General features: G+C 38.2%; 1 protein-coding gene across 1 annotated transcript in view; it reads right to left on the bottom strand.

Annotated features, from left to right (window-relative positions):
- LOC126195680 (formin-2-like) overlaps positions 1–15,908 on the bottom strand; it is a 247,096-nt gene that overhangs the window by 180,485 nt on the left and 50,703 nt on the right. Inside the window, exon 4 of the mRNA XM_049934308.1 lies at positions 5,055–5,220. Within this exon, the coding sequence (XP_049790265.1) occupies positions 5,055–5,220 (166 nt within the window). The remainder of the gene's footprint in view (positions 1–5,054; positions 5,221–15,908) is intronic.

Genomic DNA, 15,908 nt, shown 5'->3' with positions numbered 1-15,908 from the left:
TTTTTTTCCATCTGATTTTTCGATAAACTAGTGTGATTGATGTTCTGATTTCATTTGTTTTTGTAAGATGTTTAAAATTGTAACTGTGTGTCTGGTCCATACGTAGGCAATGTGTTTGGATATGTAGAATGCAAAACCTCAGGTGAATACCCTGTCTGTAAGGGAGCGGTAAAAGGTGGATGGCAGGCGAGCGCGGGGAAAATGCACGTGGGCACTGCACGGCACAACGGGCTCAGCAGTAGTAGTTGGAGTTTGGCATTGGTCTGAGCAACACCTTCTGGAGCGAGGAGGCTCTCCTGGAAGACGTAGTTTCATTGAGCCTCGGGTATGCCGTTCCAACGTGCACACAGCATGGCAAAATTCCATAGGCACTAAATGCAAAAGTATTGCGACACTAAGAAGAATTAAAGTGCCGATACGTCAAGAGCCATAGCTGTGGTTGTATATGTGCTCTGTGCCTCACCATCTCGCCGCCCACCGACCGCCGCCTCAATACAAGCAGGTTGAAACTTTTAGTACTGTATTCGTGTGGATCAGAGAGTGAACTATTCAATAACAACTTAAATTTTACCAGAACTTTCCTATCATTTAATTATCCTCACAACTAACCTAGATAGGGTCCTTACCAAATGTTGTGCAATCCGAGTGTCCCGAAATGAAAAATTAAAATTTGTGTTAATAATAATTACTTGCAGACATAGTTATGTTAGAATGGTGTTTAAAGAACTGTTTTGTTAATGAACCAGTACATGAATAACGAAAGTCTAACGAAGTTGAAAGATAACTTTAATATTGATATAGTAATGAAGTTTAATTATTTCGAGACAGATATAAAGGTATTTAAATGAGCAGTAGATAAGATAAAAAGAGTAGTAACTCATATACTGGAAATCTTGAATGCATGATAATTTCAGTAATCAATTTTTTTAATATCATAATCATAACAGTTTCAGGGTCCCCCCCGCCTTTTATTCATTTGAATTCTGAAGTGTTCCACTTTGGTTTGACCAGCAAAAGTTAAAGTCAATATATATGTCAAAATTTATCAGTGTTTTATCTTTATCAAAATTGACATTTTGTGTGTGGTTCGAAAGTGCTATTTCTAGAGTAACCTATGCCCGATTTTAATCAGATCAATAGACAGTATGAAGTTTTGTAGTATACATTATAGTGTAGTGTTATGTATTCATGGTTTTTCCATATCAGTACAGAACGTGAAACTATCAGTTCAATAGATTTTCTGGTTCTAAAATTTCACTATATTATGCAGTGTTACCACGTGTTGTTTTACATGAATATACACCAACTTGTACAGGGAAGAAACGCAGTTAATGCCTAATTAGGCTGGCGACCGTATTATTATCAAATTGGTAGCATCTTCAGTGTTACTTTTGTTCCATACTGACGGGTAATTGCATTTTGAACTTACATGACTGTTCATTGTTATTACAGAGTGGGTGTAAGTCTGATTTGCCACCATTCAGGTACACGCAGTCGATATCTATACGAAAATCCTTTCTCATAAGGTGAAGCCCGTTCACTTACCATAGTACAGGCTTTAAGGAGTATTGTGTGCCCCACGCGCACGTTACAATGGGCATACAAAAACTGCCACAGCGTCTACAAAAATACATCGACAGAAATGGTGATTGTGTCAAAAAGTAGCTAAATGTTCAAGCTGTAAACTGATGCAAACCATTGGAGAAATAAACATGTCTATGTACTTATAAAAAAAATAAGAGACCTTACTTTTGGGATTACCCTCATGTTATCAAACTCAGTTCAATAAATCATTGTTGCAAAATACTAACATGAATTCTTTACAGAAGAATGGAAAAACTTGAAGCTGATCCTCAGGAAAAACCAGTTTTTATTGTGGTGAAATGTAGGAACACACAAGGCAATACTGACCCTATGACTTACCTTAGAAAATAGGCTAAGAAAACCTATGTTTATAGCATTTGTAGATTTAGAGAAAGGTTTTGACAATGTTGACTGGAATACTCTCTTTGAAATTCTGAAGTAAGCAGGGGTAAAACAAAAGGAGCAAAAGGCTATTTACAACTTGTACAGAAACCAGACAGCAGTTATAAGAATAAGAGTCAAGGGGCATGAAATGGATGTGGTGCTTGATAACAGAGTGAGATAGGATTGTAGCCTGTCACTGGTGTTATTCAATGTCTATATTGAGTAGACAGTAAAGGAAACCAAAGAAAAATTTGGGGTAGGAATTAACGTTCAGAGAAAAGAAATAAAAACTGGGAGGTTTGCTGATGACATTGTAATTCCATCAGAGACAGTGAAGGACTTGAAAGAGTAGCTGAACAGAATGGACTGTGTCTTGAGAGGAGGATATAAGATGTACACCAACAAAAGCAGAACAAGGCTAATGGAGTGTAGTCGAATTATATCAGTTGATGCTGAGCAAATTAGATTAGAAAAAAAAGGCACTAAAAGTAGTAGGTTAGTTTTGCTATTTGGCAGCAAAATAACCAATAATGGCAAAAGTAGAAAGAATATAAAACATCAACTGGCAAACATTTCTGAAGAAGAGAAATTTGTTACCATCAAATATAGATTTGTGTCAGGATGTCTTTTCTGTAGATATTCGTCTGGAGTTTTTGAAATTTAACTTTAACAATAAACAGTTTAGACAGTAAGAAAACTGATATTTTTGATGTGGTGCTACAGAAGAATTCTGAGAACTAGACAGGCAAATCACATCACTAGATACAATTGGGGAGATGAGGAATTTATGGCATAACCCGACTAGAAGAAGGGATCAGTTGATAGAATATATTGTGAAACATCAAGTGATCATCAATTTAGTACCCCCTAGACTTTATGGACTCCCCAAAGTTCTCAAGGATGGGGTTCCACTGCGACCTATTGTCAGCAATATTGGCGCAGCAACTTACCCTACTACGAAATACCTGAAGATGATGTTGACACCACATGTGGGTAAATGTGCACATCACATCCGGAACTCAGAGGATTTCCTGCAACGACTGGGCCAGCAACACATCACAGACACAGACATCATGGTTAGTTTCGATGTGGTGTCTCTCTTCACATGTGTACCACTGAAGGGGTCACTCGAGCTTATTGGAGAGAAGTTCGATGGGGCTCTCCTTGACCTATTCATGCATGTACTGACCTTAACATACTTCCTATATGGGGGGTCAATTTTACAAACAGAAGGGGTGGCAATGGGCAGCCCTCTATCACCAGTGGTGGACAACCTATTTATGGAAAGGTTTGAAGAGGAGGCACTCTCTTCAGCCATATATCAACCCAAGTGCTTTTTTAGGTATGTGGATGATACCTTTGTCATCTGGCGCCATGGTAGAGAGAAGTTGGATGAGTTCCTGCTACACATCTGAACTCTTGCCATCCGAACATTCAGTTCACAATGGAAATGGAGAAGGATGGACTACTTCCGTTCTTGGATGTTCTGGTGAAGAGAAAGGCAGATGGCACATTTGGACACAGTGTTTACCGCAAACCTACGCACACTGACTTATACGTAACAAGCCAGCAGTTGCCACCATCCGGCACAGAAGAATGGAGTACTCAAAACACTGGTCCACAGAGCACAAACTCTGTCAGATCCTGATAGTCTGGCCACAGAAATAGAACACCTACAATCAGTGTTCGGCACGAATGGGTACTCCTCTAGAGATATCCAGAAGGCTCTTCAACCTGCTAACCAGCCAAAGGATCCAGAAGAAGAACCAGAAGAGCCACGAAGATGGCATACCTGCCATACGCCGGACCTATCTCTACCAGGATCAGCAGGATTCTCCAGAAATATGACATCAAGAGCGTATTTTGCCCACCCACCAAAATTGGGGCTATGCTGGGGAATGTAAAAGATGGCCCCGGGCTACGCAAGCCAGGTATTTACAACATATCATGCCAGTGTGGGATGTCATACATTGGCCAGACCACCAGAACTGTGGACATCAGGTGTAAAGAACACCAGAGACATACCAGACTCAGGCAGGCAACTTAATCAGCCATAGCAGAGCATTGTCTGGAACTTGGTCATTCAATGGATTACAATGACAACAAGATTGTGACACAGACCTCAAGATTTTGGGACAGTGTCATTAAAGAAGCCATTGAGATTAAGGTCACAGACAATCTAATCAACCGTGACTCGGGATATCAAATCGGCACTGCCTGGAATCCAGCACTTGAGCTTGTGAAAACTCAATGCAGGACACTCCGGGATTCTACAAGAAATAGAAGTGGAGACTGAGAGAACAGGTGTGAGACAAGGTGTCGGACATTAGAGACCAGATCTGACACACCCCAGATCGTGAACTTGACTTCAGAAGACAGCCAGGCCGGGCACGGAAGGCGGAGGGAACACCGGCGACCAGAGAGGGACAATGTAGCCACATCTGGCGGGCGCGGACCTTAGACGGAACACACAAGGCGGTGCGGACCGATTAGGGAGCGCCCAGCACGAAACAGAAGTGGAAATCATAGTAACAGACATGAGACAGAGTACCCAACATCTCAGATTGGGTCTGACACACCTCAGATGACAACCACAACCGTTGAGGATGGCCAAAACTGGCGCCGACGGCAGTCGGAACATCCGCGACTGGAGGGGTCCGTTGAAGCCTGTCTGGCGGGCGCGGACCACAGATGGAACACTCGACTTGGCGCGGACCGATTAGGGAACGCTCAGCTCCTCCCAGGCATAAATACTGGACTTGATCGACCCAAGGACCAGTCTCAGGTAGCACCCGAAGAAGACAGCGAGGCACGCTGTTGAAATATCGTATGAGAACGACGCGAACATCCGGCTGCATTCCCGAATATCCAAGATGATAACTTTTATACATTTTTTTAAGTGACTTATAATGAACAAAACCAAATGTAAGAGAATGTTATGTCCTGTAGGCAGCAGTAGAAGAAGAACCAACAGATTTTGAACTGCATTGTGTATTACAAGCATTTTGGGACTGAAAATGAATTTTATTCAGCACTGCATGTTAATTGATAGTTATTTCACACAACAGTGGTATTTATGAACTTACCAGCTTCTGTGCAGTGAGTCCCAGGTCGAATTGTGTCAGTGTTGACAGACTCCTGTGGAATTCCTGCAGGGCTAGGAGAAGGCCAAGCTGAACTTCTCAGTTTCCCAGGGGTTGGGGGTGCTGCTGCTGGTGCCTCTGTGTGTGCCCAGTGATACATCAGGTCCAGCTACACAGACAAATGGAAGGCTGTTTCTTTGTAGAAGTTGAAAGCATAAAAGTCACAAAAGAATATATTTTATTCCACTATACTAAACACAGTTTCATGAGAATTGTATGGCATTAGCGATAATATAGTCCAGTACACAAAAAAACAACACACCAAGAAGGAATTAACCAAATGGGTTGGAAATCAGTACGTGTGATGTACACATATAAATGATTACAATTTCCGAACAATTGGATTATTTAGTCAACAGAAAGAGCTTCACAAATTGAGTAAGTCAGTAATGCATTGGTCCGCCTGTGGCCCTTATGCAAGCAGTTATTCAGATTGGTATTGGCTGATGGAGTTGTTGGATGCCCTCCTGATAATATCCTGCTTGATTCTATACAACTGGCACATAATATCTTTAAAATCCTGCTCCAAACTGTTCTCAATTTGGGAGAGATCCAGCGACCTTCCTGGCTGATGTAAGATTTGGCAAACATGAGGGCAAGCAGTAGAAGCTCTCACCATGTGCAGGCAGAGATTAACTTGCTGAAATGTAAGCCCAGAATGGCTTGCCTTGAAGATCAACAAAAAAAGGCATATAATGTCATTGATGTACCACTGTGCTGTAATGGTACCACAGATGACAACCATAGGGGTCCTGCTATGAAATGAAACAGCACCCAAGACACCAGTTGCATGTTCAATCATTGATGATGATGACAAACTCGGGGCTCTTAGTGCCTCTCTCATGATTCCACGTTCATCACATTCTGTCATCTCTAGTTAACAGCTTTCTTCTTGACATTGTGTTTGGCTGTGGTTCAACTATTCCTGCAATCATCATCATCAGGTATTGACATCATTCCTATTCAAATGTTGAGCAGTTCACCAGTTACTCCAACTGGCTTCATTGAGTCCCATTATGGTTTCTCAGATGCTGTGAGGCATCGTTACTGTCCAACTGAGTATACTGAATGAAATTCACAAAGACCTCATGTCCTGGTATTGCCATATTCCATGTTTGCTATCCTTGTCAGCTACATAGTGAAATTGTGTTGTAGCATCACACATTCATCTGTCTGCCTCCAAAGCACACAATTTTGTGTTTTCCATAGATCAATCTACGAGCAATTTGTACAAATCAGTGGTGCACCATTTTTTGATGGCTTTGAGAGTAGTACTACACATAAGAGGCAGAATAGAAATGTGAGAGATTATATACAACCATATCTAACACATTCAAGTGGCAGATGTGGACTGCCCACAATTTATTGGTTATGACTATAGATTAAAACTGACGAGACTACAAAAATGTAGGAAATTTTGGAAATATGACCTGGATAAATTTAAAGAACCACAGGTTGCTGAGTGTTTCAGAAGGAGAATTAGGTAACAATGGGCAACAATAGTAGAAATGATTGCAGTAGAAGATTAATGGGTAGCTTTGAGAGATGAAATAGTGAAAGCAGCAGAGTATCAAATAGGTAAAAAGATAAGGTCTAGTAGAAATCCTTGGATAATACTGGAAATGCTCAATTTAATTGATGAAAGGAGAAAATATAAAAATGCAGCAACTGAATCTGGTGAAAGGAACACAGGCATCTAAAAATTGAGACTGGCATAAAGTGCAAAATGTCTATGCAGGAATGGCTAGAGAACAAATGTAAGGATATAGAAGAACAAATTACTAGGAGATAGATACCACCAATAGGAAAATTAAAGAGGTCTTTGGAGAAAAGAAACAGCTGTATGAATATCAAGAGCTCAATTGGAAAACCATTACTATCAGTTTAGTAAGTGATGGTTGATTAAAAAAATCTTTGCAGCAGAATGGAAAAACCGGCAGAAGCTGATCTCAGAGAAGATTGGTTTGGATTCTTGAGAGGTGTAAGTACATAATAGGAAATACTGACCCTACGACTTATCTTAGAAGATAGGTTAAGGAAAGGCAAACCTACATTTAAAGCATTTGTAGACTTAGAGAATGCTTTTGACATGTTTACTAGAACACACTCTTTGGAATTCAGAAGGTAGTATGCAACAAATACAAGGAGCAAACGACCATTTACAACTTGTACAGAGACCAGATTGGAGTTATTTGAGTCAAGGGGCATGGAAGGGAGGCAGTGTTTGAGAAGGGACTGAGACAGGGTTGTAGCTATCCCTGATGTTATTCAATCTGCACACTGAGTCTGTAGAATTAAAGTCCATGTAGTAGTATGGTTTTCTGCCTAAAGGCAGTTCTCATCATTGGTTAAGCCTCTTCCACTTTTGTCTGTCCATAGCCAGTCTCTTCATTTCTGAATATTTCCCTCCTTTTATATTGTCCAGCATTTGATATCTTCTTTTTCCTCTCCCCCTTTTTCCCTCCACCATTCCTTCTATTCCTTTCTTCAATAAACAGTCCCTCCGCAAACAATGTCCAATCCAGTTCCATTTTCTCTTTTGGATAACTTTCAGCATGTTTCTTTCTTCTCTAACTCTTCTTAATACTTCTTCATTCCTTATTCGGTCTTCTCATTTCACTTTGACCATTCTTCTCCATATATACATCTCTAGTGCCTCCAATCTTTCATCTTCCTTCCTGAATGTCCAGGTCTCCACACCATATAGTGCAACACTCCAGATGTAATATTTGGCAAGTCTTTTCCTCAGATCTTTGTTTAGTTGTCCACAAAGTAATTTCTGTTTCCTCCTGAATCCTCCTTTTGCCATTGCAATTCTTTTCCTAATTTCTGTTGAGCAATACATATTATCATCCATTATTACACTTCCCAAATAATTGAAGTTATTCACTTGCCCTATTTCCTCTCCCCCTATTTTCATACGACATTTTATCCCCTTTCCTTCAGTTACCATGCTTTTTGTTTTCTTCTTGTTAATCTTAATTCCATTTTCTTCTAATTTTGCGTTTAGCTCATCTAACATTGCACTCTCTGCCATCACAATCATGTCGTCTGGAAATCTTATACACACCACTCTCCGACCCCCCCCCCCCCCCCCTATACAAGCTCCTCTCCTTCCATCAAAGCTTTCACTAATAATTTCCTCCAGATATATATTGAACAGTGTTGGTGATAAACAACAACCTTACACCTCTTCCCAGTTCTATTTCTTCACTCATCACACCTCCTATTCTTACTCTTGCTCTCTGGTTCAAATACAAATTTCTGATTTGCCATCTATCCCTCCAGTCAACTCCATGTTTCCTTAGGATTTCCATCTGTTTGTTCCATGTGACACAGTCAAAAGACTTTTCAAGATCAATGAACTCAACATACACCTTCCTTTTCTTCTCCATGTACCTCTCCCCTATCACTCTCAGTAGCCCAATGGCATCTCTAGTTCCCACTCCTCGCCTGAAACCAAATTGTTCGTCTCCTATTATGCAATTCATCTTTCCATATAGTCTTCTGTTGAGCATCCTCAGCAACACTGTCTGCATGAAATATCAGGCTCACTGTTCTATGTTCCTCTCACTTTTTGCTGTTTTTCTTTTCTATAGGTTTTAAGATACTTTCTGTAAAGTCCTTTGGCCATTTTCCTGTCGCATATATTTGATTACACAATTCAATCAACTCCCTTTACCCTTCTTTCTCCAACAACTTTAACAGTTCCACAGGAATCTCGTCAATTCCCATTGCCTTCATAGATTCTTCAGCCTCACTAGTTAGTATTGCAGTTCCTTTGTTATCATCTGCAACTTCTTCTTCTTCTATCCCAAGGTCTTCTTCACTTGGTCAGCTGTCTGCAACATACAGCCACTCTATAGTGGAGAAGAAATAAAAAGTTTGAGTTTTTGCCGGTGATATTGTAATTCTGTCAGAGATGGCAAATGACTTGAAAGAGCAGTTTAACAGAATGGAGAGTGTCTTGAAAGGAGACTTTTAAGATAATCAACAAAAGCAAAACAAGGGTAATGGATAAAATCAAATTATATTAGGCAATGCTGAGGCAATTATATTTGGAAACAAGACACTATAAGTAGTGGATGAGTTTTGTTGTTTGGCTGCTACAATAACTGATGGTGGCTGAAGAAAACAGGATATAAAATTTAGACTGACAATGGCAAGAAAAGTGCTTTTGAAGAAAAGAAGTTTGTTAACATCAAATATAGATTTTAATGTTAGGAAGTATCTTCTGAAGGTATGTCACCATGGATGGAAGTGAAACATGAATGATAAATAACACAGGCCAACTTAAATTTTTTTTGAAAAACTTTATTTTTCTTTGATAGCTGATCTTTATAGATTTTTATGAGCTGAATCCAAATCTAGCCTTAGTTTTTTGTATCACCCATAGTTTTCGAGCAATATGCTTTTTATTATTTAAATCCTATGGTATATGGTAAATGGGGAAATTAATGAAACACTTTGTTAGAACATAAGCATGGTTTGTATTTACAGTAAGCTACTTAAAACAATGATGTGTGTTAATAGAGGTTTAACTTGTCAGCTGGAATTAGTTGGTATTTTCTTTCTCTTTTTTCTTCGAACCTTCTTGTTTGGCTTTTTCTACGATGAGTTGCTTGTTGAACTTCCCGGTGAAGTAACCAACAGTAGTCCCCCACCTTGTTGGTGTTCCAGCAGCTTTGTAGCTTTTTCCATCATTTTAATGTCCTGGTGAAAATGCTCTCCTTGCTCCTCGCTAACATCACCCTTATTGTCTGGGAAGTAATCAAGGTGACTGTTCAAGATGTGAACTTTCAGGCTCATTAAACATCCTAAAGTTTTAAACTTCTTTAACATTGTAGCTATAATAGAAACATATTCTGGGTCTTTTTCATATCCTTTGTAATGACCTGCTTGAATGATACCCATGGTTCTTTCTCATTTAAGGTCATTGTGGATTCAAAGTTAACAACAAACAGCAATTTTCCAATGTCAGGTCCAACAAAGATGCCTTCTTTTAGTTTAACTTCAGAAAGGTGTGCAAACTTTTGGCAGAGATACTTAAAACATGGTCCATACAAACTATTTCATTAGGCCTAACTTTATGTGTAGATGTGGTAGGAGTATGTTTTTTGGATCAACAGGGCTTTTGCTTAAAATGAAGACACTCTCACAGGCCAGATCTTTCTGCACCAGTGTTTATCCCTAGCCCTACTGTCCCAATCGCACAAGAAACATGGAAATTTGGTAAAGCCACATTGCTGACCAAGGAGCACGCATGTTACTTTTAGATCGCCACATATCAACCAAATATGAGCAGAACAGCCTATTTTATTTAGCACTATTTCTAAGTTTTCATAGCTTTCTTTCATATTTATAGAATGTCCAACAGGTGTAGATGCATACATGTTACCATTGTGTAATAAAACAGCCTTTAAACTAGTTATGGATGAATCAATAAACAGCCTCCAGTCTTCCTTTTTGTATTCAACACCAAACTCATTTATCAGACTGGGAATGTCTGGGCAGTGCACTAAATCACCTTCTTGTTGAATAAACTTGGAAAATTGCTGCTCTCTCTTTCTATACATGTTTATGCTGGTTCCAACTGTCAATAAGTTCTTTTCTTTTAATCTAGAGCCAAGCAATTCAGCTTTTTCATTCATTTTTTCCAGGTGCCTAACCAAATTGTTAAGCTCAGTCTGAGTAAACAATTTGGGCCCTAGACTTTCTGTATTACAATGGAATTCATCACCATCAGGTTCATCTAAATCAGACTGTACATCAGAAAATACTTCTGTTGGAATAGAATTTAAAACATCTGGTGGTTCAAATCCACACCATGCCCTACTAGTCGGATGGCATATGGAAGATTAGGGTAGCTTATGAACTTCTTGTTTTTCAAATTATGACCAGTAATATCAACACTGCAAAAGCAGCAATCATGGGAATGATTTCTTGGCTCCCTCCATATCATAGAAACAGCAAATCTGAAGATTTTTTTCCTCCTTCTTGGACCATTTCCTCAGATCTTCAACACACACCAAGTTTGGGTCCAAAGTATGATAGATAAACCTTTCTCACAAAGTCTGTAATGTTCCTTTGGTGTTTTTTAATCACAAATTCACCACAAATATAAGAAATTTGTCAGCAGAGTTTTTACAACCATTATTAGACATTGTACTGAGCACATGTACAGGAAACGGGAAAGTGAGGTTTGGCTGACAGTAAACAAAACACAATCTGTTAACACAAAAACAGAATCGACCTTCTTTTGCCAGCAAATGCTTTTCAGCAGTGCTATCAACGTCATCTACATTCATTACACCTCCTTTTAAAATTATTTTAACTATATAAAAGCTGTTAGATTCTTTCAAAAAAATCGCTTAATTTAATAAATTTAACTGTAAAATGTGAAGAAATTGTGAGCGATACAATTTTTTAGATATCATATTCGTATTTCCTACCCTAAAAAACATAAGAATAAGGTATTTTCAGCAAAAAAGTTTTTTCATCATTGGCCTGTGTAATTTAGACAAGAGAACAGAAGCTTTTAAAATGTGGTGCTTCAGAAGAATGATGGAGATTAGGTGAGTAGACCACATAACTAATGAGGAACTACTGAATGGAATTGGGGAGAAAGGAAATTTCTGGCACGACTTGACTAAAAGGAGATATCAGTTGATAGGACACATTCTGAGGTTTTGGGGAGTTGGGGGGGGGGGGGGTCAAGGGTGAAAAAAAAAACATGGAGGGAGAACAAAAGATGGCTACAGTAAGCAGATTCAAAATGGTGTAGGTTGCATTAGTTATTCGGAGATGATGAGGCTTGCACAGGACACAGTAGCATCAAAATAATCTTCAGACTGGAGATGACAATGACAACAACATGTGGTCTACCGATTTATTATAACAACTATTATCAGAAACTCTCAAGGCACATTTCCTGACAGCCAACATTTTGTATGATTATTGTCTGTACTAATTATCTGGGGTAAAATGCACCATCCACCTCATCAACCACTTACGTGCAGTTCCTGTGAAAGGCTCTCTGTACCTGTGGATGCAACATAACTACATGCCAACAGCTTCCATGCACATGGCCTTATAAGTATCAAGCTATATAACAAAATTTAATTTAGAGTAGTGATTTTATTCCATTTTATATTACTGTATGGCAACACACAGTTGTAAAACAATCAATTTTTGTACTACTTCTGTGGTTTATTATTATTTATTTCGTTTCTCAGACGTTATGTCTCGTTAAAAATGGAAAGTGACATGGCCCTTGATCAAGCGTGACTTCCTTTTAACTGTATGGTATATGTTACACTGCATTTAGGAACTTTCGGGTACTTGAACATGTATCAATAATTACAGATTTCTGTAGTTGTATATATACGTTTGGATGTAGCTGTATTGCATTGATGTACTGGTGGATATTGTGTGGTATTACTCTTGTAGTTGATAGTATAATTCATATAATGTCAACTTTACCCAGATGCCACATGTCCTTGACTTCCTCAGCCAGTTGGATGTATTTTTCAATTTTTTCTCCTGTTTTCTTCTGTATATTTGTTGTATTGGGAATGGATATTTCGATTAGTTGTGTTAATTTCTTCTTTTTATTGGTGAGTATGATGTCACGTTTGTTATGTGGTGGTGTTTCATCTGTTATAATGACTCTGTTCCAGTATAATTTGTATTCATCATTCTCCAGTACATTTTGTGGTGCATACTTGTATGTGGGAACGTGTTGTTTTATTAGTTTATGATGTATGGCAAGTTGTTGATGTATTATTTTTGCTACATTGTCATGTCTTCTGGGGTATTCTGTATTTGCTAGTATTGTACACCCGCTTGTGATGTGATCTACTGTTTCTATTTGTTGTTTGCAAAGTCTGCATTTATCTGTTGTGGTATTGGGATCTTTAATAATATGCTTTCTGTAATATCTGGTGTTTATTGTTTGATCCTGCATGGCAATCATGAATCCTTCCGTCTCACTGTATAAATTGCCTTTTCTTAGCCATGTGTTGGATGCGTCTTGATCAATGTTTGGCTGTGTTAGATGATACGGGTGCTTGCCATGCAGTGTTTTCTTTTTCCAATTTACCTTCTTCGTATCTGTTGAGGTTATTTTATCTAAAGGGTTGTAGAAGTGGTTATGAAATTGCAATGGTGTAGCCGATGTATTTATATGAGTGATTGCTTTGTGTATTTTGCTAGTTTCTGCTCGTTCTATAAAGAATTTTCTTAACTTGTCTACCTGTCCATAATGTAGGTTTTCAATGTCGATAAATCCCCTTCCTTTCTGCTTAATGTGAATCTTTCTGTTGCTGAATGTATGTGATGTATTCTATATTTGTGCCATTGTGATCATGTAAGTGTATTGAGTGCTTCTAGGTATGTGTAACTCCATTTCACTACTCCAAATGAGTAGGTCAATATTGGTATAGCATAAGTATTTATAGCTTTTGTCTTGTTTCTTGCTGTCAGTTCTGTTTTCAGCATTTTTGTTAGTCTTTGCCTATATTTTTCTTTTAGTTCTTCTTTAATATTTGTATTATCTATTCCTATCTTTTGTCTGTATCCTAGATATTTATAGGCATCTGTTTTTTCCATCACTTCTATGCAGTCGCAGTGGTTATCCAATATGTAATCTTCTTGTTTAGTGTGTTTTCCCTTGACTATGTTATTTTTCTTACATTTGTCTGTTCCAAAAGCCATATTTATATAATTGCTGAATACTTCTGTTATCTTTAGTAATTGGTTGAGTTATTGATTTGTTGCTGCCAGTAGTTTTAGATCAACCATGTATAGCAAATGTGTTATTTTGTGTGGGTATGTTCCAGTAATATTATATCCATAATTTGTATTATTTAGCATGTTGGATAGTGGGTTCATATCAAGGCAGAACCAGAAAGGACTTAATGAGTCTCCTTGGTATATTCCACGCTTAATCTGTATTGGCTGTGATGTGATGATATTTGAATTTATTTGGATATTAAGTGTGGTTTTCCAATTTTTCATTACTATGTTTAGGAACTGTATCAATTTAGGATCTACTTTGTATATTTCCAATATCTGTAGTAACCACGAGTGGGGGTACACTATCAATAGCTTTTTGGTAATCAATGTATGCATAATGCAGCGGCCTTTGTTTGGTTTTAGCTTGATATGTCACCTCTGTATCTATTATCAGTTGCTCTTTACATCCTCGTGCTCCTTTACAGCAGCCTTTTTGTTCTTCATTTATAATTTTGTTCTGTGTTGTATGTGTCATTAATTTCTGTGTAATGACTGAAGTTAATATTTTGTATATTATTGGTAGGCATGTTATGGGGTGATATTTTGCTGGGTTTGCTGTGTCTGCTTGATCTTTAGATTTCAGATAAGTTATTCCTTGTGTAAGTATATCAGGGACTGTGTATGGGTCTGCAATGTAACTGTTAAATAATTTATATCTAAAAACAAAGATGGTGTGTGTGTGTGTGTGTGTGTGTGTGTGTGTGTGTGTGTGTGTGTGTGTGTGTGTGTGTGTGTACCAGTCCTTTTTCCCCCCTAAGGTAAGTCTTTCCGCTCCCGGGATTGGAATGACTCCTTACACTCTCCTTTAAAACCCACATCCTTTCGTCTTTCCCTCTCCTTCCCTCTTTCCTGACGAAGCAACTGTTGGTTGCAAAAGCTAGAATTTTGTGTGTATATTTGTGTTTGTTTGTGTGTCTATCGACGTGCCAGTGATTTCATTTGGTAAATCACATCATCTTTGTTTTTAGATATATTTTTCCCACGTGGAATGTTTCCCTCTATTATGTTAAATAATTTAGTTAGATGTGAATGTGTTGAGGTGAACTACTTTAGCCAGAAATTTGCTATTTTATCTTTCCCAAGGGCTTTCCAACTGTGCGTAGAATTAATTGCTCGGGTGACTTCATGTTGCAACATTATCACTTCAAGCATTTGTGGTATCATCTTGTACGAGTCTGTTTCTGCTTGTATCCACCGTGCATGTCTTATGTTGTACCGGGTTTGACCATATGCTGCTCCAGAAGTGTTCCATGTCTGTTATTTTTGGTGGATTGTCTATTTTAATGTGTGGGTTATCTATTGTCTGGTAAAATTTCTTTTGATTTGTGTTGAATGTTTGGTTTTGTTTCCTTCTATTTTCACTTTTTTTGTATCTTCTAAGTCGTTTGGCCAATGCTTGTAATTTCTGCTTCTTTTCATCTAATTGCTCTATCACTTCTTGTTGTGAGATTTTACCTAACCTTTTTCATTTTTTGTCTGATATTTCATTTCTTATAAATTGTGTTAGCTGTCCGATGTCTTTTCTCAGTTTTTCTATTCTGATCTGTAGCCTGTGTTGCCATGCTGGTTTTGTGGGTTTCTTCTGTGTGTTGGTTGGTTCTGATCTCTGCCTAGTGTGTATATTTAGTGCAGTGAGTGCTCCTATATAAACCAGTAGTTGTAACTCTTCCATAGTTATATTTTCATTTTATTTTGTTGTGTATGATTGTGTTGATAGTTTTTATTGTTGTTTCGACTTGTGGGTTATTTGGTGGTCTATGCAAGAATGGTCTAATGTCTGTATTTGTGTCTTTGTATTTTATGTATGTCTTCTATATCTAACATGTGTGTCACTTCGTGTTCTATTTGTGCTTGTTCTGGTGGCTGTCTTAAGATTTCATTTTCCTCTGATTGTTTAATTGATGCGTGTTGTTCTTTGTTTGTTTGCTCTGGGATGTTTGAGTCCATTACTGTATTTTCTTCTTCTTCTTCTGATTGCACATTATTTTGTTACAGTATTTG

Source organism: Schistocerca nitens, chromosome 7 (genome assembly GCF_023898315.1).
Source record: "Schistocerca nitens isolate TAMUIC-IGC-003100 chromosome 7, iqSchNite1.1, whole genome shotgun sequence".
Lineage (NCBI taxonomy): Eukaryota > Metazoa > Arthropoda > Insecta > Orthoptera > Acrididae > Schistocerca > Schistocerca nitens.
This window is presented reverse-complemented; position numbering and strand designations above follow the sequence as displayed.